The sequence below is a fragment of the Boeremia exigua genome (assembly GCF_020726555.1).
Source record: "Boeremia exigua strain MPI-SDFR-AT-0100 chromosome Unknown C7974scaffold_10, whole genome shotgun sequence".
Classification (NCBI taxonomy): domain Eukaryota; kingdom Fungi; phylum Ascomycota; class Dothideomycetes; order Pleosporales; family Didymellaceae; genus Boeremia; species Boeremia exigua.
In genome coordinates, this window is record NW_025763527.1 from 1,164,732 (window position 1) to 1,184,461 (window position 19,730).

Below are 19,730 nucleotides of genomic sequence, written 5' to 3' on the forward strand. Positions count from 1 at the left end.
TCACACCTCACCATTCACCGCTCATCCCGCCGCTGATTGGTCGTTCAATGACTCTTGTAAAAAATCGCTCAAGATTATATTGTTCACCTACCTAATCTTTCAGACCAATGGGCCGTTCTAGGGGGCGATTCCTCTTACTGATACAACGGCACTGCAGACTTCACCGTTCACCGTTCATCCCGCCGCTGATTGGTCGTCCAGTGACTCAGTGACTCCACAAAAAATGAGACCCTGAAAATGGCGCGATTGGAGTAGAGGGTCTTTGTACAGCTAATCTGTTCGGCTGGTGGCTTGCTAGGTTAGGATAGAGTAGCTGTACTGCAAGCCCTGAGGGCGAAGATGATGGCTCCTTTCAAGCGAGAATCATGGACTGGTTGGAAATGAATAGGTGCAGTACACTCTGAAATCACCCATACCATATTCATATGGATATCTGTCACCGTACATATACACATTTACACATAGTTGGCACATCTGCCATGTACCGGTTTCGCTTTGTCCCACTATGCGTCAAGGCTGTCAGGTTCATAGCTATCATAAGACTGCGTTGTGAATCGAACGACAAGTCCTCGGGCCGAACACCGAAGGTGGTTTTGGTATTTTCGACGACGGCGACCAACCGCATCGCGGTCTATTCCAACGAAGTATACTCTGGAGACATGGTGATGAGGAAGAGTTTGAAAATGGTCTCCATGCTATCGATTTCTCCGGTTTGAGCGTTCGAGCATCTGCGATGACCGAACTACATGGAATCCTAAGAGCCGGCAGAGTACTGGTCTTAGCCGTCTTTGCAACAGCTGAAGAAACCGAGCAAGCAAGAGCTTAAGAGTGTGCGCAGCTTTGTTGTTGTTCGCCACAACATTGGCTAGATCGAGTTTCACCAAGGCGCGCCTGTCGACCTTTCAGAGACCAACCTTGACAAGCTCTTTGATGAAATTGTGCAGCTCAACCACCGTAATGCCACAGTCTAGTCTACGGCGAGAACTGCACTTGTTTGCCGAAACCACCAATGGGCACTGCGCTGAACCACCTATCGCGTGTCACTCTTCTCAACTCGTGGCCTCGCAACAAGGCCAGTAAGAAGGATGCTAAGCATTTAGAGCGCCTGAAGCGTGTTGCTGATACAACTTTTGAGAGCTACAATGCCGGTAATGGTGGTTGGATCTTCACCGCGCCTCACTTCTCTTCTTACAGCCTCGCAGCAAGCTTTGAATGTCACGAGAAACCATGGCGTGTCCGGCTGCAACGACATCTGTATTTACTTGTCGTCCCCGTTTGCGTGTCCTCTGTCTATCTAGCCGGCGCAGACTTCGGCGAATACCTCCAATTGTTCTTAGTGATGAGATGAAGGTTGTTAAACAATCTTGGAACTGCACTGTCGTGTGTCGTCACCGTCAGGGGTCTACTCTCTGTGTCAAAGAGGGAAGGCAAGCCGCAAAGAAGTGTCGTGACGGTGCTGCACACCTCCATAGATAGAGCTTCACGCCTCATAGGCGCATGGATGGCAAGTATATGGAGATGCTGTGAGTCTTTGATATCGAGGCCGTAATCACTGCGACCGTACTAGCGTGCAACATGCTTGTCAGTACATTACTATCAGGTAGTCCTGGTCGGATACGGCATAGCCTTCGGAGTTGTATTTGTGAGCTTAGGGGTGTGTGTGTTGCTGATATATGTGTATGTATGTTCTTACATCGTTTGATCTGGCAGACATGTCAGATTTACAATGAGATTGTTACTGTGAGAGTAATTTAATGTTTGGCACCCTGCCACGTGGCTCAACAACAATGAGACCATGCACATTCCAAGGGCCTTGCAAATACATTACTGAATAATGGGAGGAAAAGTGGTGTGAGAAATCAATGGTTGGGCATCTTTGTATTTGCTTTTAGTCAGTGCCGGGCTGTGCAAGCATGGTGGGGCCATATCATGTGGGCGGTGTGTAGGCGCGGAAGGATTCCCTACTGCTTACTCTATCGGAAGGAACGGCCCTCGAACTTGAATACTTCTTGTCATCGAGCACCTGGAAGGTTCTGTCTTGTTGTGCTTCGCCCTTGTTCCCAGGAGGCAAGGGCGGCCCCATTGTCGCGTCTACTGCCCAGACCACGATCGAGTCGAAGCAACCGTCTCCAATCCACTACAAACTCTCGCACCGCTGCTCGTTCCGGCCCGCGGAGGTGGCCATCCAGGACACGATGTCCACATAAGGCTGACGCTCGGCGCTCAGAAGGGAATCCCTGCCGGTACTGATTCGTAGCGGCAAGCGTTCCCGGCATGCAGTCAGCGGAGAGCTAACGAACGGCCCGCGCTCGTGAAGCGAAGCTGGATTGACGCCTGGATTGGCAAGGGGGGTATAATCCGCGAGACATGGTACGAAAATTCCGCCATGTCGGGCCCGCGATGCCTGGCTTGCATACATAAACAGGTACCAGCCCCGAGCGAGTTTGGTACTCTCCATGTCGGGTTCCGCGGTCCATTCCATAACGTCATCTGGAATCAATCCATCCATGCTAATGTACAACCCAACGCCACTGCTCAATCGAGTATGTAAACTTCCATGGCATGAAAGTCGCGATACGTGTCACAAAACAGCCTCTCCTAGTCAACATTACCGCCCCATATGGTAGCTATTAGCAAACGCCGCCGTCCCATTATACGCCGAAAATGCCGCACCTGTTGACACCGGATCAAACGCCGCATACGACGCCGCATACGACACCGGCGGCGCATACTGCAGCGCTATATACGGCGCCATCCCCGGATCTGCCGCATGCTGCACCTCCACTCCACGCGGCCCCTCCACCTTCCACTCGCCATCGCCGAGCGCATGCCGCCTCGACACTGTCTCAAACGTCGCCACCGCAACCTGGTACGCGCGCTCCGCAACAGGGTCCTGCATGGCGCCCAGCCAGCGCATCGCCTTGCGCGTGTAGTGTACCAGCAGCGCGCTGTCGTGGGACGTAGCTGTGGGATGCGCCAGGCCGAGCAGAAACACGGACACGGCCTGCATCACGTGGTGCACCAGGCACCACCACGGGCCCTGCGCGTAGATGAAGTGCGCGTCCGGCACCGCCGAGAGGAAGTCCACCGTCGTCGAGGCTGCGCTGATGCAGCTGTCTGCCAGCTCGCGCGCGAAGGCGGCTTCGGTGCTGTCGCGCCACGGCGGCCGTCGGGTGGTCAGACACGGGCGTCCGAGCAGCATCCGCGCGCTGCACAGTTGGAAGCCGAGGAGGACGCGCTCGCGGTCGAACAGCATGTTGGTGCCGTTGCTGGGGTCTTGGAAGTTGAACTCGCGGGGGAGAGAGAGCACCCATTGGTCGAGGCGCTGGCTGAGCTGGGCCATCTCGAGCTGGGTTTCACCGGTTGATCGGACGATGGTAGATGCGTAGAGCGAGGTGAGGACGCTCTGGGTGATGATGGAGAGCTGGATTGCGGCCTTGAAGTACGAGCCCGAGTTTGCCTCTGTGGTGCCGAGTCCAATGGGCGTGTGTGGCGAGTCCATGGGGCCGGTCGACCACCTGCGGGGAGTTGCGAAGTTCGATGTGCTGCCGATGCGCTTCCGGTACACGGCCTCTAGTTTGTCGGAGATTTGCTCTTCGACCACAGGCATCGGCAGCGGCACGGAGCAACATGAGTCGACAATGGTGCTGGGTCTGCCCGTCACAATACTCAAAGTACGCTCCAGCGAGTACAGACTCCACCACGTGCGTACCAAGGTCTCGCGCTTCACCGCTGTAGCCGACGGGTCTTCGTTTCGGACGTGGAGACCGAGGGTGTATGCGTATCGCAGGGCTAACCCGATGATGGTCCATGCACTATCATATGTTAGTAACGCTCTTACTAACCGACGACTGCTTGACATACCGGCTGACTTGACCCACGGACAGCCAATAGAACGCAAGAAGTCCCAGGCTCTGGATCTGAGGCACATCCGGGTGAGTCGTCATGGTGGAGTCGTTCAAGCCGAACGCCCTGGCCCGCGCCTGATAGATGAGGTGGTCGCGACTGTCCGCCTGCCAGCTCGCCTTGGATAAGTGCGAATACTTTGCCCCTATGGCGAACACCAGATTCAGGATCGCCTGCCACTTCGGGCTGAGGCGCGGCGCGTTGCCATTCGACAGCGCCGTGAAGTACTTGCGGAATTGATCTTCAAACGTCTTCCTGGGCAGAATGGGGAAAGAGTCGTGCACTTTACTCATATAACAGCTCAGCAGCCGTTCGGCAGTCTCCATCTGTGGCAGATCGTACGGGTCGACATAAAAGTCAATGTCCACGCTTTCCGGATCGGACCAGAAGCTGTACGAGCTTATCTGCTCGTTACTCAGGGCCGACGCGTAGGAGCTCCGTCGCGGGAAACCGGCAGCGTCGTCGTCGGGTCGGTCTGTCTGCGCCAGGGCGGCGGCTCGCAGCCATTGCACTTCAGAGTTCTTGCCTACGAATCCAGTCGCACGCGCTCGATCGCTGATGTGCAGGTCCTCGTGCAGCAGGTCCAGGGATTCCGTGTCGAGTTCGTGGTAGAGGTCCAGTACGTCGAATTCTCGGCTCTCCTGCGAGCCATTGGCGTCCGTGTCGGGATTGGAGGGCGCGGTGGTGTGGTGCGACTCTGATATGTCTTCGTCGACCTGCGGAACGTTAGACGGCGAGTCATCTGGGCATGTTGCACATGCGTACACTGCCCAATAAGTCGTTGATCCTGGCAGAGTCGTCTGCATTCGCGCAAGACTGGAGGCCTTTGAGCAGGCCTGCCATCTGCTGGCAACGTTCGCTAACGCTGACTTGATTAGCATGACGAATAACGGCAGCCGGTGTCCTCACATCTTGAGCCTGTCCTTACGCGGCATGATGTAGACGCATTCTCGACTCGTCGTCGCGCAATGCTTGCACCGCGGCCGCTCACCAGTACATTTGATCTTCTGTGACCGACACTAGAGCGGGGCATTAGCCAAGTGAACGTCAAAGGCGACCTGGAGAATGACTTCGAAGTGAACGAACTTGGGCTGGCTGTCGTCGTCTAAGTCGAGAGAATGCAACATACAGCGGTGCATGCACGTGGGACCCGGCGTCTTTCTTTGGGCGCAATCTGTCCATGGGTGGGCTTTTGCAACCGAGGGATGGCGACTTTGCGTTGCCCCAGCGGCGTCATCGGGAAGCTCGCGGGATGCATGGGCGCTGAAGACATGGCCTACGCGGGGTCGACCAAAGGCTTTGATGCTCTTCTATCGAACAGCTGCAGAATACGAGCTGATAGGACCTCGGATTACTCGCAATGCGCGTCGCGATGGAATGGGAGGCGTTAGCTCAGCTGGACTACTGACGTTTTTACGAGGTATACAATGCATGCGGCTCTAGTTTTGGAGAGGGAGCCGAATTAAGAGATGCCCAACGGGTCCTGAGATCCGAAAGGCACTTTAGGGCCGCCCAGGTTCTTCACTGATTACATGCCTAGGTTTCGACAGGTGCTGAGATAATCGTGCAGCGACCAGTCAACGACCCGGGACGACGTGAGCGAGCCAATCAGCGGCCAACGGCACAGTCCAGGACCACCTGTTTTCACCCGCTTTGGGAACAGACTCTGCGTGAGGTCCACATGCCTTTCAAAGCCATGCTGGGGTCCTTGTCGTGTCCCAATCGAACTCGGTTATCTTGACTCAGCTATGACCCCATTCCTCGAAGGTCGCAGACGAAAGGTCACTCGGCCACGCGAGTTTAAAGACGCGTATCATTCCTGAAGTACTTTGATATTAGATGTTTAACACACTCCATCCCCTCTTAGACAAGACATGCCGCCGGCGCCCTCGAGCGAGTGTGTCTGTTGCCAGGTAACCTGCAGTCTCACAACGCGACCAGTTATTAGCTGCGGCACCTGTCCTGTCCCGCATTACCAGACGTAGCAACGCTTATCCGAGCTCCCCGTGAGCCGATACACGCTACAGAGCCAACCGTTCGGCCCAAGCCACTCCAACACGCGCGAGCCACCGCAAGACGACCAGTGGCGGCTCCCAGTAAACGTCCGCTAGTCCGCCAGCATCGTCATCAGGGTGCGTAGTTGGCTGCTTACACGACGATGATGGTTGACGAGCCTGGATATCGACGATGGGCGACCGTAGATCTCTCGCCTGCCAGAAGTCACGCCGAAATGCTTTGATGGGCACAGCAGTCTCATGTCCGGATGACACGATTCGCGATCAAATGGAGTCGGGATGGGAACATTCGGTCCGCCTGGACGTCGAAATGCGCGTCACCGCCTCTGCACATTCCGGGGCTGGAAGCCTTGCTCCGCCCTTCCCAGCGGCAAATCCGCAAGCAAACGCAGCCGCTTCACAGCGTAGGGCGCGTTGCAGTACTTGGTGTCGGCGCCGCGAACAAAGCAGCACTGAGTGCAGTTACGAGAAGCTAAAGTCGTACGCGCGCTAGCATCGCTACTCCATGCCTCCGATTGGCGTGGGCTGGACACAGTGCGGCCTGTGCCACACCCAGCGCGGAAGATTACCCTCCCTGGGACGTGTGTCTGATTGGGTGCTCATCGTCGTTGTGCTGCAAACCACCGGCGGAGCTTGCCTTGCGTGCTGCGGTGCTGTCGTCGCCCGTCACAGGCGTAAGGCTCCTGTGTCCCCCCGACGCATGGCGACACTGAAGACAGCCCCTTCCAAGATGGAGCTTCGAATGACGACATACAGTTTTCGCCTCGCCGCAGCCGACGCAGGGTCGAATCCAGCGATCCAGGCGCATCGGCTTCGAGTGCGGGTCTGTCGCGAGAGCACGTCCTGCGTGCGAGTCTGCTACAGCACGCGAACCCAATGTGTTTGTTTCCAGTTGCACGTCCGTCCGCGCAGCTGGCGAGTGTAAAACGCCACGAGTTGATGCGAGTCGGCGTTCTGAGCCGAGCGTATCAGCGCCGCAGTGCCCAGTTTCACCCCGGCCCAGTCATACACCCACAGCTTGATGCACGCTGTGTAGCTCTGCGCAACGCCGTTTAGAATTCGCCGTCAGATGAAAGGAACTATGTACACCTTGGACACCTCGCGCGCGTGCCATCTCCGCGGTCAGAAGGTGCTCTGCCGGCGACGGAGGCTTCGCCTGACACAGGCGGTGGAGACCAGATTGCACGAGCATCTCCAGCGCGAGCCCATGTCCGCAACGAATAGCCAGCGAGATGGCCGGATCACCCCTACGTGGCACGCTCTCGCAACCTGATCACTCGGATCTGCTAGCCTCGCACCTCCATGCCGTATGCGCAGACCAGCGCTCACTGACGCAGTATTGTACGGATTCTGATGGTTTCCACGTAGCGGTCGACCGATCGGTGAGTAGGCTCGCGACTCGTGGTTCACCGCATGGAGCATAGAGCACGGAAAGTCCGCTGTTACCATGTCAATGGGCCGTGACAGGGGCCGCACGTTGTGCCGCCCGCCCCGTTGCGCCATGGCCGTGACTCAGCGGCAGTCTGGGTGGACAAGGAAGCGGTCTGGATGGACAAGGAAGCATTCTGCATAGACGGTTCGAGGACAGATACGAGCAGGATGCGGGGAACCACAGTATCTCCGCGGCGCGGTTTGAGGTGTCATCAACCCTGCTGCGTGGCGACGCAACGTCCCCAACGGTGCCACCGCGCAGTCTCAATGCCAGCATACCGCTCTTGGACCTGGCAAGCGAGTAGATATCGAGTATCAGTACACATGGAGTAGCTGCCAGCACCCCGTACCCCAACCCCGAGTGCCTCTCCGTCCGACGCCCCGACTCGACTCGCATCCAACCCAGCTCGCGGCACCCCAAGCAGCAAGAGGACCTCACGACCCCGGTCCGCGCCAGACGTCAGCGACAAGCCTCCAGCAGCACCCGCAAACCTTGTGCACGCCTCGCAGCGCATGCCCGTCTCGCACCTCGACACTTTAAACTTCCACTCCCACGCCCCCACCAGCACCGAATCATGCGCATTCCAAATCCTGCTTTCTTCTGCGCGGGTGCTGACACGTCGGCAACGGCGCGCTCACGTCTGTGGGCGGCAGCATGCACACGCAAAGTCTAATCGCGGCTGCTACACGGTGTGCGTACGCGAGGCTCCGCGGAGCATTCTATCTGCGACGGAAGGATGGCGAAGATTCTGGCTACTGTCTCGGGGGGAGATGGGCGGATGGAGCACGCAGTCGGGGGTTGTGGGAGATGGATGAGTCGCTTTGTGGGTAAGTGAAGCTGATCCTACAGTGTACTATACGGTGAGTGAAGATCATGCATCTTACGCTGCAGCAAGAAGGAGGAAATCGAAACTACCGCACCACGCAGAGCTGCTTGACGTCAACGTTGACCAAGTGACCGCGCCCGCGCGCTCCATATATCACGCTCGCAGTCAGTCTTCGTGGGGACGAATGAGTGGCGAGATCGCTTGTAAGTACCCCACTGACACCGCAGTGTCCTCTCGAGCGACGAGCACGCCCACCGTATTCCGGCGAGGGGCTGGAGAACCCAGAACCACTCTTCCTCCGCCGACAGAGCAGTCGTCGCCCGGACACTTCCACGCCGGCTCAGCGGACGCGACCTTGCGATTCACAGTGGACCGCAGAACCTGTCTGTATCAGAGTACGTGCTAAGCAGACACGAGGCTGAATAATGCGGAAACAACACTTGTATCTACCAGAGGAGTACAACAATCGCAGCGTGCTAACAACGTGGACGATGTCGTACGAGCAAGTGCAGAGATAGCAAGGCAGCGACCTGGCTAATCAAACTATGGGTTACTTGGACGGTGAAGAACTGTGGTACGAGCTGATCGCAGCAGGCAAGGATCTAGCTAAGGAAACAGACGTCCCTCTATTAGATGCGAATGGTGAGCACGAAGTACGTATCTGGTGAAGGAGGAGGATTGGGGTCAGCTCCAAGCTGAGCCAATCAGAACCGCAGCATAGGCACACCAACATCGAAGCCCCGCAGCGTAAGACCACTGAAGTCGCCCTCATCATGCTCGAGGATGACGCCACTGCCTCAGCCTTGTCAACGTCACACACAAACGGGAGAGCGCAATGTTGTATCTAATATGCGGGTATTTATAGAGAAGGGCGGACTATGTGCATGCTTACCCACATGGGCGCGCCAGCTGTCCTTATCTCTTCTGTTAACACAAGCCGCACACCGTCGCGTTGATTGCTCTCCGAGTCTTGGATGTGACCTCCTCGAAATACTACGTCTTAGCCTTACACGCTATTGCTACTCGTATTAATCCGTGCTTACTCCCAACTCCGATTCGAGTGTCAGTCTTGCAGTCCTATCCGTCCAGACCCACTTCCACCATGGAAGACTATGCTGCTTGTCCACCACGCGAGCGCGATCGAGATTTAGACAACAGCGGAGAACACATATCTATCTCGGGTGATGGAGAGAGACTGCACGGTACAGAATACAGCTATAACGATGTCTCCGTCCGGTCGAGTTTGGATCTCAGCCTGAGATATCCAGAAGATCCTCATGTCTCGACGCCTCCATCAACGCACGACCAGTCTACTCAAATAGCAGCATTACCTCAAACCAACGCAGCACCTAGTCCGAGGAAAGGAAAAATGGTGCAGCATCTAAAGAGCGGCTATGCGACATGGAAGACTACCTGGAGACTCCAAACAGTCATCGTAGGTTTCTATGTCCTAGGTAGGCGGAAATTAAAGAATTGCGAGTGGCAGAATGGCTAATGCCGGTAGCTTTGCTTTGCGCTGCAGCCCACTGCTGGTTCTTCGTCTACCTCAACGGTCGGATCCTATCCCCAGACATCGAGCTTGCCGCAAAGACCACTACAATCCCGCAAGGCTATGTGACAACTATATCTTTCCTGCTTGTTACCGCTTTCCGCGCATCTTTAGTAGCAAGCGTGGGAGTCTGTTATACCCAACATCTATGGGCGACGTTGAGAGAAAAAGTACTAAAGGTAAACGGCCGGTAGGTCTATGCGTTTGATTACCGCTGATGGAGTGCAGGTCGGACTTATTGAGGACCTTTTCCAAGTGCAAACAAATGCAATGCACTTTGCAAGCCTTGGGTTATACATCAAAACGCCAGTACTCGCAGCTGTAGCTTTGTTTTGCTGGCTTGTACCCATTGCGACAGTGTATCCTCCTGGGGCTCTGATTGGGGCTCTGATTGTTACACTGCAAATCTCCACCATTGCGGCCAAATTCAACGTATCCGTACTGCATACAAATGATATTATGCATTCCAATTGGAGCTCGCTATCTACGATCCGATGCGGGGACCACAGAGAGGTGCCTCGATTCCCAGAGCAAGCGCAGAACGCGTCCTATCTCAGCACATGCTGGTCTTGTTGGCCCGGCTCGCGATCAATGTATGCGTAAATCGATGGCAATTGCAGGCAGCCTTTAACAACAGCATATGCAGATTTTAAGCTGACTATATGCAGTGGATGCTTCGACATCAGGGGTCTCTCGTTCGGTATCCCATATCTGGCAGCTTCGAGTCTGATATCTGGGGAGCTGGCACCCTTGCCCCAGTCGGGTGGAGATAATGCTTCCTACACTATAGAGTTTTGGGGCCCTGATCTGAGCTGCGAAACCCACAACAGGACCGTAGTCAGGACGATACAGACCAACGATACCGGAATAAAACCCGACAGTGATGGAATTCGCGCCCATGACTCATTCAATGTATATGGCTATACCGAGGGATGCATACTGCGAAGCAGCCCAGATGACACAGAGATACTGGGAGATCCTAAGATCATTGATCTGAAGATTACCGACTTTTCGATGCCTACATATCGTTATCACCCTTGCGTGGGTAATGTAACGTCATCAATGCCCCAGCCCATGTCCGGAATTAGTAATCTACCTGCAGGTGGGATTAACTCCTACGTGCCATTTTCGGAGACAGTCTGTCGCCCTCAGATACGCAGATTTTCGGTCTCGATATCTTACAGTGGTGGAATTCAGACAGTGAACTATGATATACGGGACGAAGGACCAGTGCCAGCTTATTCAAGATCTTTCAGACACTTTTCTGGTAGCTTCGAGCAATGGGTGCAGCTGTCTGATGCATGGACTATATATTATGAGTTCGCGAGAAACTTCAACAGATCCGAGGCTGCATCATGGTCCACGGTCTTCCAGTACCCAAACGCATCTGAGGCATCCTCAATACTTACCTTGGAAAATGGAACTGCAATCGAGACGTGTAATCTGACGCCGATAGGCTCGGCTGTAATTCTAAGAAGTCAGGACTATGATTCAGCGATCTGGAAGTTGTCGGTGTTTGCACGGCGGCTCCACACTGATTCAAATGATTGTCTCATATTCGACCCCACTATGGCAAGGGATCTCCTGATCAACACTACGATCAACGCCCTATCTCTCGGAGAACGATTTGATGTTGTGCTCGGGAACACGACGCGTGTTTTCAACGTCTATTCGTTCCAGGACAAGCAGGCTTTCTTCCTGCCTTACGGGCTCGCTCTGGGCCTGGGCATTCCCATCATCGCTCTCGGGCTTGCCGCGTTCTACACCCGCAACCAACGCGTTTCAGCCATCACGGGCGGGTTTCTGCAGATCCTCATGACGACGACGGGACGCAGATCGCTCGACGACATCATTGTGAAGGGCTCTGGCACAATGGGGGGACAGGAGAATGTCTCCGACGCGTTGAAAGAGGCGAGCATCAGATTCGGCGAACTCGTCGCCGACGGCGGGCGTGTGGAGGTGCGGGACTCGGTCTGTAGTACGCACGCGGGGCGCACAGAGAGCCTGGAGCCACTTTCACACGACAACAGCAGTGCAGATGAGAGCGCAGGGTTGGCCTCGGGTGTTGAGTTCACCAAGGCAGAAGAGACTGCAGCGATACAAGCTGGATTTGGGACTGCAGACGAGGTAAGGCCTCTTAGGAAGAGATGCGCTAGCAGATAGGTCGGGGTTGGGTACAGAATCCAGCATCGCGCCACAATAACAGTCTTATTCTTGGGTTCTGAGCTTCGCGTCCGTCCAAGACGTGGTGGGCGGTGGGCCGCGATGCAGCGTGCGTCTTAAGAAGTACTAGAGATGCACCACGAGATAACGTCGACCGAGTGACCGCGCCCGCCCGCTCCATATATCACGCTTGCAGCCATTCTTCGCAGGGACGACTGAGTGACGGGATCACTTGTAAGTACCCACCCGAAGCTGACACCGCAGTGTCCTCTCGAGCGACGAGCACGCCCACCGAACGAGCGTCGGATGCACACCCACTCTCTGCAACACACGCATCTCCACGCCCGGCCCTGCGCTCGACCGTCGCGGCCGTAGCGCGTGCCCCGTAGTGCGCAGAACAGGCGCCACCGCCTCAACCAGCATCGGCTCGCAGTCCACGGCTGGAATCATGGGTAGGTAGGTAGTGAGGCCGGTCGCCGCAGAGGAACTGGGGAACGCACGGCATGTCGTCGGCGCGGTGGTTCGCCCGTTTTTCATCTTTCCGGCATCGCAGCGGTAGGCACGGGGAGGGTGTAGAAGTGTAATGTAAGTATGCTGTCAGAACACCGCAGGGCGCATTGGTAGTGTGTATGATCAGTAGCGTCCGAAGCGTGGTGCAAAAGCGAGATATACGTCTCACCGCCAGGCAGACGGGCCGCCGGTTGTGCACACGCCTCGTCGACTTCTCTCGGCCCAACCAGCCCGTGTCTATGAGCTCGTTTCTAGGTCTGGTTCGCGGGTAGTGTTCGCGGGTGGTGTCCGCCGGTTGATCGTGGAAGGCACTGGGCGTTTTCACGACCTGCAGAGCCGAGGGGGCGCGGACAAGCTCTCGCGTTGCGGGATGGTGGGCGGGGGAAGCGGGAGCCGGGCGTTGTACTGCGGTGTACTGTGTAGTAGGGTAGAGGTGTGCAGGGGATCCGTGTAGAGGACTTTGGTGCGTACGGCGTAGGCGGTATAGGCGGTGCTTGACTAGGCTCCGGCGCCGGCTTCGAGGGGCCTGGGAGCTGTCAGTCCCGTGTCGAAGTCAGCCAGCTTGAAGACCAAGAGATAGTCTCGCGAGTCTTGGGGTAATTGACAGAATACTATACATATACACGCCAAGCATCCTACTATGCTATAGTAAAACAAGGAAACATAGGAAACGTCTATAGAAGCTTTGCTATCTATAGTATAAGTAGTGTTTAACTAAGCTTCAGCTTCGACGGGCCTGAGAGCTGTGGGTTGCGCGACCAAGTCCGCTAGCTCAAAGACCAAGACGCGGTCTCCTCTGTTTGAGCACGATGGACAGACTAGCATAGGCTTGTAAGCCAGTCCACGACCCGCAACCACGCTAGGAAAAAACATACAACCCTTCTAAAGAGTACTTTTGCCCAGAATACATGTAATGCTTACCTCCACCCCCATCTCCCAGTATCACGACACCTACCACTTCCACTTCCACTTCCAATTCCACGTCAGATTCCGCTGGCGAGGAGCCCGCGAGCCACGCCCTCACGCACTCACGGCTCGGATATATCGCACACCACGCAGCACCACGCATCTCAGAATGTAGTCCACGACCCACGGCCCATGTCACTTAGCACGCAACAGCACACTTGCATTCGCACTCTACTGTTGCTTGTGAGAGGGGTATATTATATGGTATGGTATAGTATGGTATACTGCTGCACTATGCTATCCAACTGTTCAACAGCGCCGCGTGAGGACGTGCGTGGGCAACGCAGCGACATCTGCTGTCCTCGCCCTGGGCGGGGCAGTGTGGCGTCCGCGCTCGTCACTGCTACTGCCTCGGGGCCTCGGTGCTGACTTGTGGCGTGGGGGAGTCCCGGGCCGGACGCGCGGGTCGAGGGTGTTGCGTGGTTTTGCGACTTTGCTCCACGACTTCACGCCACTTCGTCTTGCTACTTTTTCTTGCTGCTTCGTCTTGCTACTTTTTCTTGCCGCTTCGTCTTGCCACTTCTTGCCACTTCGTCTTGCCGCTTTGTCTTGCACTTCTTCTTACCGCTTCTTCTTGCCACTTCTTGCACTTCGTCTTGCACTTCGTCTCCCCCTCTACTTCCTCTTCAACGTTCCGCTACCGCGGCACGGGTATAATAGCGATCTGCCTTGATTAGCATAGCACACCACCCCTCATCTCATCTCAAAACATACCTGATTCCCCAGCGCAACCGACAACCGCGAACTGTCCCAGTCCCAGCCGAGATTGAACTCGCCGTCGACGGCGGGATTCCACTTGCTCGGCTCGTGCACCTTTGCGCGCCAGCACGCGACCGGCACCTCGCGGCGCTCCAGGTCCCAGATGGTGACTGCGTCTGGGCCGGCGGCGGCGAGCAGCGTGCCGTCGGGCGAAAAGGCGGTTTTGAAGGCCTGGCTCGCGTCGGTGGTCGACAGGCGCCGCACGCAGGTAAATGGGGCGGCGGCGTCCCAGATGCGGGCGTGGCCGGAGAGCGAGCAGGTGGCGAGGAGGGTGGTGGGGAGGGATGTGCCGTTGGCGAGGGCGGGGGCGGGGGCGGGCGGGCGGAAGTCGAGGTCGGAGGGGTAGCGGTCGGGGTAGGCGTGGACCTGGAGGTTGATGGAGTCGTTGGGGTGCAGGATGCCGAGGAAGTATTCCTGCTCGCGGACGCCGAGGGCGGCGATGATGCCGGAGGCGGGGTCGTATTTGATGGTTTCCCAGGTGATGTTTGTGTCGAGGGTGCGCTGTGTGGTGAGGGCGTCGTCGGCGACCTCGTAGATCTTGAACAGCTCCGAGCCGCACACGACAAAGGCGGAGTCGCTGATCCAGTAGGCGTCGTAGATCTGGGTGCTGGTGAAGTCGGTCCAGGCGGGTATCGAGTCGTGGTCGTTGGTCCAGATCTTGATGGAGCCCTTTTCGCCGTCGGTGGATATAGACAGCAGCAGCTCCTTGCCCGGGTTCCAGCGCAGGGTGGTGACGAGGCCGGCAGTAGAAGAAATGGCGTGCGAGGTGTCGCCGGCGACCTTGATCAGCTTGTCCATGGTCATCTTCTCGCCGACCTCGTTCACGCACTGCTCGCGGGCGGAGATGGTGACCTCGCCCTCGGACTGCCAGCACAGGGCGGTGATGTCGAAGTTGTCGACGGGGATGGGCAGGTCCATGGTGACAACGGGGTGCTCGGCGCCGGGCGGGGCGACGTTGTGCAGCTGCAGGATGGACTTGCCAGCGGAGAGCAGCAGCGGGGCGTCCTCGGGCCCCCACGAGGTGTGCTCGATCAGCTTCTGGGGGTCGCGCGGGACGGGGACGAAGGTGGTGGCGGCGGCGAGGTCGGCGATGTCGTCGGTCTGGATCAGGGCGTCGGCGCCAATGCGCAGGGTGGAGAGAGGGATGTCGACGACGGACGGCGACTCGGGCTCCGAGGGCGCCAGCTCGGACTCGGCGCGCACGCTGTTGACGCTGGCGGCGGGCGCGGCGGCGTGGTCGAGGTCCATCTGGTCGCCGTTGAGTTCAGGCTCGGAGGGCTCAGGGCGCGGCTCTGCGGGCAGGCCGTTCGGCTTGGGCTGCTTCTTGCGCTTGACGCCCTTCTTGGGCGGCGGGTCGGGCGGCTGGCCATTGGCGGCCTCGGTGGCCAGCTCGTGGGCGGGGATGCCCTTGTCGAGGGTCAGCAGCTCGCCATTGCGCGCCGAGTACGGGCGGCCGTGGTCGGGCCCGAAGTGGTAGAGGAGGGGGGTCTGGCACGGTCAGCGATCGCACGGAAGGCACAGGCACGGGCGGCGCACGTCGGAGGCCTCGGCGCGCAGCTTGTCGAACTCGATGCCGTCCTGCAGGATCCTAATGAGGGCGTGGGCCGACACGTGCTTGGCAAAGGGCAGGCCGTCGGGGTCGCGCAGCCAGCACCGCGACAGCTGCAGGGCGGCATTGCCGAAGCCGGCCTCCTGCAGGTAGCGCCAGACTGCAGTCGTCAGCCAGAGCCGGGCTCGCTCGCGGGCGCGGCGTACCTAGGTAGTTTACGACGTTGCTGCTGAGGGCCATGGCGCATTCTGGGCCGGCGGGCGGGGGGGGCCGATTGCGGGGAGGGTCGCGGGGGGAGTGCGGCGGTGGCAGCGGGCGGCGCGGTCGGCGCGGTGCTGGTGAAGGAAGAGTCGAGTGTGGAGGTGCATCAGCCCTGGGCGCGCTGCGGCCTGCCATTCGCCGCGCTAAGGCCAGCATCGACCGGGGCCGCGCTACCGAGAGGCCCGCAGCCGCCACAGGCACCCTGGCCGGTGGAGCTCGGACGCCGACGACCAGCCTGAGCCGTTGGACATCCGCGCCCGCAACAACCACCGGACGACACCCGCCCACGCCTCACAGGCACTCCGCAGGCCACCGCCGAGGGCACAGCTTCCGTCGGCCACGTCTATAGGCACCCCCTGCGCTACCCACCGCGCTGCCTGCGCCTGCGCTGCCCGCCCACCATGGCCCGCCTCAACCTCCCGCCCGTCACGCGCGGCCTGCTCGCCGCCACGCTGCTCTGCACCCTGCTCAACTTCGCCCTGCGCCCCAACGCCGACTGGGTCGAGAAGGTCGAGAAGCCGCTGGTCGGCGTCGGCAACGGCGTGCCCTACCTGACCGTCGTGCCCGGCCAGGCCCTCTTCTACCCGTGGGTCTTCGCCCTGGCCACCGTCGTCGAGCAGAACGTCGCCGGCCTGCTCGTCAACGGCGCCACGCTCTTCTACGGCGGCCGCTACCTCGAGCGTGCCTGGGGCGAGCGCCCCTACGCCAAGTTCCTGCTGGGCGTCGCCGTCGTGCCCAACCTGCTGGCCTGCGCCCTGTATCTGGCCGGCTACTGTCTCACCTCCAAGATGTCGCTGCTGTGCGTACATATCCCCCGCTGCACCCATCCCTCACTAACGCGTCCAGCCGCACCACCATCTCCGGCGGCATCGCCATCCAGGCCGGCTTCCTCGTCGCCTTCAAGCAGCTCGTGCCCGAGCACACCGTCGCCATTGCCAAGGGCCTTGTGCGCATGCGCGTCAAGCACTTCCCCGCCATCTTCCTGCTCGCCAACACCATCTCCGCCGTCGTCCTCGGCACCGAGACCGCCATGTTCCTGGCCTACTTCGGCTTCTTCACCGCCTGGGTCTACCTGCGCTTCTACCGCGCCAGCCCCGCCCTCTCCTCGTCCGCCACCGGTGACGGCGCCGTCATCAAGGGCGACGCCTCCGACACCTTCGCCTTTGCCCACTTCTTCCCTGAGCCGCTGCAGACCCCGCTGGGCCACTTTGCCGACGGCATCTACAACGTCCTGACCTCGCTGGGCGTGTGCACGCCCTTTTCCGACGCCGACATCGACGCCGGCAACGACCAGGCCACGGCGCGCGCCGAGGGCGGCCTGCCCAGCATCATGAACCCTACCAGCCGCGGCCGCGGCGGCGCCACCCGTGCAGAGGCCGAGCGCCGCCGCGCCCTGGCCCTCAAAGCACTCGACCAGCGCCTGCACGCCGCTGCTGCGCGCACCGCCGCGCCGTCTGTGTCCGAGCCCGCGAATGCCCTGGGCGAGACCACCTTCGAGCCGGAGCGCCCAGACCCGATACAGGCTGCGTCCTGACCGAGTACAAGATAGGATGTATTGGGAGACAGGCGGCGTCCTGACCGAGTACAAGATAGAATTGTATAGGGAGACAGCCTGGCGATTGGAAGACAGAGCCTGGCGATTGGGAGACAGAGCCTGGCGATTGGGACACAAGAGTCTGATCACAATTGGACAAGAGTCTGATCACAATTGGAAGAAAAGGGTGATCACATTTCGCAAACGAGTGATCACAATTCGCAGACAAGAGCGATCACAGTTGGCAGACGAGTGATCACAGTTGGCAGACAATAGTCCGATCAGAGTTGGAAAACAACACCAGACCAGAAAAAGCAGTTAATTCCAATGCGCGAACATACCCTCGCGTTGTGTATGTACATCCGTACCCCGTCCATAGAGTATACCACTCGTCGCCCTGCACGCACGCCGTCGCGCACGCGAAATCACCTGCAGCACCAAGTGACAGCTGCCACCCACGCAGACGCGCGCAGACACTCACGTGCTCCTCGCACTCCGCGCATGCACCACCGATCTGTGGCCCCGCGTATCCCCCCGCCGTGTCTACACTACGCCTGCAACATGCAACGCTGCAACGCACCAGAGTCAAGGCCGGCTACACCGTGTTTCTGTATTGCAACGCGCACTTGTTTCTGGCCTTGTTTCTGGACTTGCTTCTGCGTTGTTGATGGTCTTGTGCGCGCCCCCCGACGCACGGCAAAAGCGCATGCACGGCACCACGCCGTGCCACCTCGCACAGCACGGCGCTATACGCATACACATACACCGTGCGCCCCCCAACACGCAACACGTGCGACCCGCGGCACTCTGCCTAGCAACCCTGCACTATAAACACACTATAAACAATGAGCACGGTGGTGACGGGGTGTTGCCTTGCTTTGCGCTTGTAGCTGGTGTCTGGTGTCTGGTGTCTGGTGTCTAGTAGCGAGGGGTTGTTTAGGGTTTTGTTTGGATAGGGGTTGTTGGTGTGAGTGTTTTTGTGTAGGGGGGGTTTTGTATAAAGAGGGGGCGCGCGGCGGGTCGGAGGGCGGGTTCATTGCTCGAGGTGCTTGAGATTTGAGATTTGTATTGAGATTTGTATCAAAACTCATATCAAGACTCATATCGAGATTCATATCAAGATTCATATCTACATTCACATCGAGAACTCAGTTTGCAGAAGCGGTACCGACGCGCTACAACACTCACGCTCTGCGAGTCCTGCAGCCCCCCGGCTCCAGCACCCATACTTCCTCTCTCCTTCAACGGTCCGGGAACCACGATGCTCAACCTCACCTCACCCATCGCCCTCCTCGCTCTCTTCGCGGCACTCTCCACAGCCCTGCCAGCACCCCACACCAGCGCGGGAGTCGAGCGGCGCGAACCGGTGCCTGACGACAAGGCGGGCGTGAGTCTTCCTCCCCTTCTCTCTTCTCCATCCATACCTTCCTCCATCCACCATCCCTTCCCAAGTAATCTCATGTACCAAGAAAAGCAAATGCATACTCGAATGTGCATTGTACGAATGTGTATCGTACTAACAACACGCAGGTCTACCTCTGCGAAGACGTCGGCTGGGGCGGCGCCTGCGCCCACGACTTCGTCCCGCTCGGCAGCGGGCCCGCGAGCTGCGTGGCCATGGACTCGAAGACGAGTAGTGTTGGGCCGGATGAGGGGAGTTGGTGTGTGTTTTATACGTGCGTATCCTTTCACCCTTGTCACTCCCATGTTCCCATATCATTCATAACCCCATTCATGGCCCCATTCACTGCCCTACACATAGTTGTCCCCATACATAACACTTACACTGTGCCGTCAAAATCGCCAGTATGAGTCTCAACGCACACAAAAGCTAATCCAACACAGCAACGCCTTCTGCCAGCCCCTCGCCTCCGACGGCTCCGACGCGCTCACCCTGCACCACCCGGGTAGTGCGAATCTGATCCAGACGGATAAGGGGAACTTGAATGATCGGTTGTTGTCGTACCACTGCTTCAAGGAGAGTAGCTAGGTACTGGGTAGGAGAGGCTTGGGTGCTTTGGGATCAAAAACGGGGAGGGATCGGGAGACGGGAGGGAGATGGGAGGGGGACGAGAGAGGGCTGGAGACGTGGGGGGGGGGGGGGGGGGGGGGGGGGGGGGTAATACATACTTACATACATACATACATACATACATACATACATCCAGGGAGTTCGTCAATGTGAATGTGAATTCGATATCAGGTCTCCTGCGCACGCGAATACAAACTTAAATTCACCACGCCATGCTATGCCATGCTA

At 58.1% G+C, this 19,730-nt stretch overlaps 7 protein-coding genes across 7 annotated transcripts; 5 read left to right on the forward strand and 2 right to left on the reverse strand.

Moving 5' to 3' along the window:
- The first annotated feature begins 863 nt into the window (after nt 1–863).
- On the forward strand, nt 864–1,462 carry C7974DRAFT_38189 (uncharacterized protein). Its single transcript, XM_046140631.1, has one exon. The coding sequence runs from the start codon at nt 1,010–1,012 to the stop codon at nt 1,346–1,348; it is 339 nt and encodes a 112-aa protein (XP_045994139.1). The 5' UTR covers nt 864–1,009; the 3' UTR covers nt 1,349–1,462.
- A 1,146-nt stretch (nt 1,463–2,608) lies between these two features.
- C7974DRAFT_317644 (C6 transcription factor-like protein) lies at nt 2,609–5,164 on the reverse strand (the record flags this gene model as incomplete). Its single annotated transcript, XM_046138608.1, has 5 exons — nt 2,609–3,815; nt 3,865–4,622; nt 4,672–4,771; nt 4,816–4,925; nt 5,036–5,164. The coding sequence occupies 5 exons, from the start codon at nt 5,162–5,164 to the stop codon at nt 2,609–2,611; spliced, it is 2,304 nt and encodes a 767-aa protein (XP_045994140.1).
- A 1,262-nt stretch (nt 5,165–6,426) lies between these two features.
- Nucleotides 6,427–6,943, forward strand: C7974DRAFT_378998 (uncharacterized protein; the record flags this gene model as incomplete). Its single annotated transcript, XM_046140437.1, has 2 exons — nt 6,427–6,595; nt 6,678–6,943. The coding sequence occupies 2 exons, from the start codon at nt 6,427–6,429 to the stop codon at nt 6,941–6,943; spliced, it is 435 nt and encodes a 144-aa protein (XP_045994141.1).
- Nucleotides 6,944–8,983: 2,040 nt separating this feature from the next.
- Nucleotides 8,984–12,005, forward strand: C7974DRAFT_38251 (uncharacterized protein). Its single transcript, XM_046140682.1, has 4 exons — nt 8,984–9,633; nt 9,684–9,907; nt 9,957–10,321; nt 10,397–12,005. The coding sequence occupies exons 1-4, from the start codon at nt 9,282–9,284 to the stop codon at nt 11,889–11,891; spliced, it is 2,436 nt and encodes an 811-aa protein (XP_045994142.1). The 5' UTR covers nt 8,984–9,281; the 3' UTR covers nt 11,892–12,005.
- Nucleotides 12,006–13,898: 1,893 nt separating this feature from the next.
- Nucleotides 13,899–15,991, reverse strand: C7974DRAFT_441441 (uncharacterized protein). Its single transcript, XM_046145361.1, has 3 exons — nt 15,882–15,991; nt 15,663–15,835; nt 13,899–15,614 (listed from the first exon to the last, which is right to left on the reverse strand). Exons 1-3 carry the CDS (start codon nt 15,913–15,915, stop codon nt 14,061–14,063), a joined length of 1,761 nt encoding a protein of 586 aa, XP_045994143.1. The 5' UTR covers nt 15,916–15,991; the 3' UTR covers nt 13,899–14,060.
- Nucleotides 15,992–16,337: 346 nt separating this feature from the next.
- Nucleotides 16,338–17,470, forward strand: C7974DRAFT_317452 (eukaryotic integral membrane protein-domain-containing protein; the record flags this gene model as incomplete). Its single annotated transcript, XM_046138599.1, has 2 exons — nt 16,338–16,735; nt 16,783–17,470. The coding sequence occupies 2 exons, from the start codon at nt 16,338–16,340 to the stop codon at nt 17,468–17,470; spliced, it is 1,086 nt and encodes a 361-aa protein (XP_045994144.1).
- Nucleotides 17,471–18,508: 1,038 nt separating this feature from the next.
- C7974DRAFT_401019 (uncharacterized protein) lies at nt 18,509–19,538 on the forward strand. Its single transcript, XM_046142559.1, has 3 exons — nt 18,509–18,857; nt 19,001–19,146; nt 19,316–19,538. The coding sequence occupies exons 1-3, from the start codon at nt 18,732–18,734 to the stop codon at nt 19,458–19,460; spliced, it is 417 nt and encodes a 138-aa protein (XP_045994145.1). The 5' UTR covers nt 18,509–18,731; the 3' UTR covers nt 19,461–19,538.
- Nucleotides 19,539–19,730: the final 192 nt, after the last annotated feature.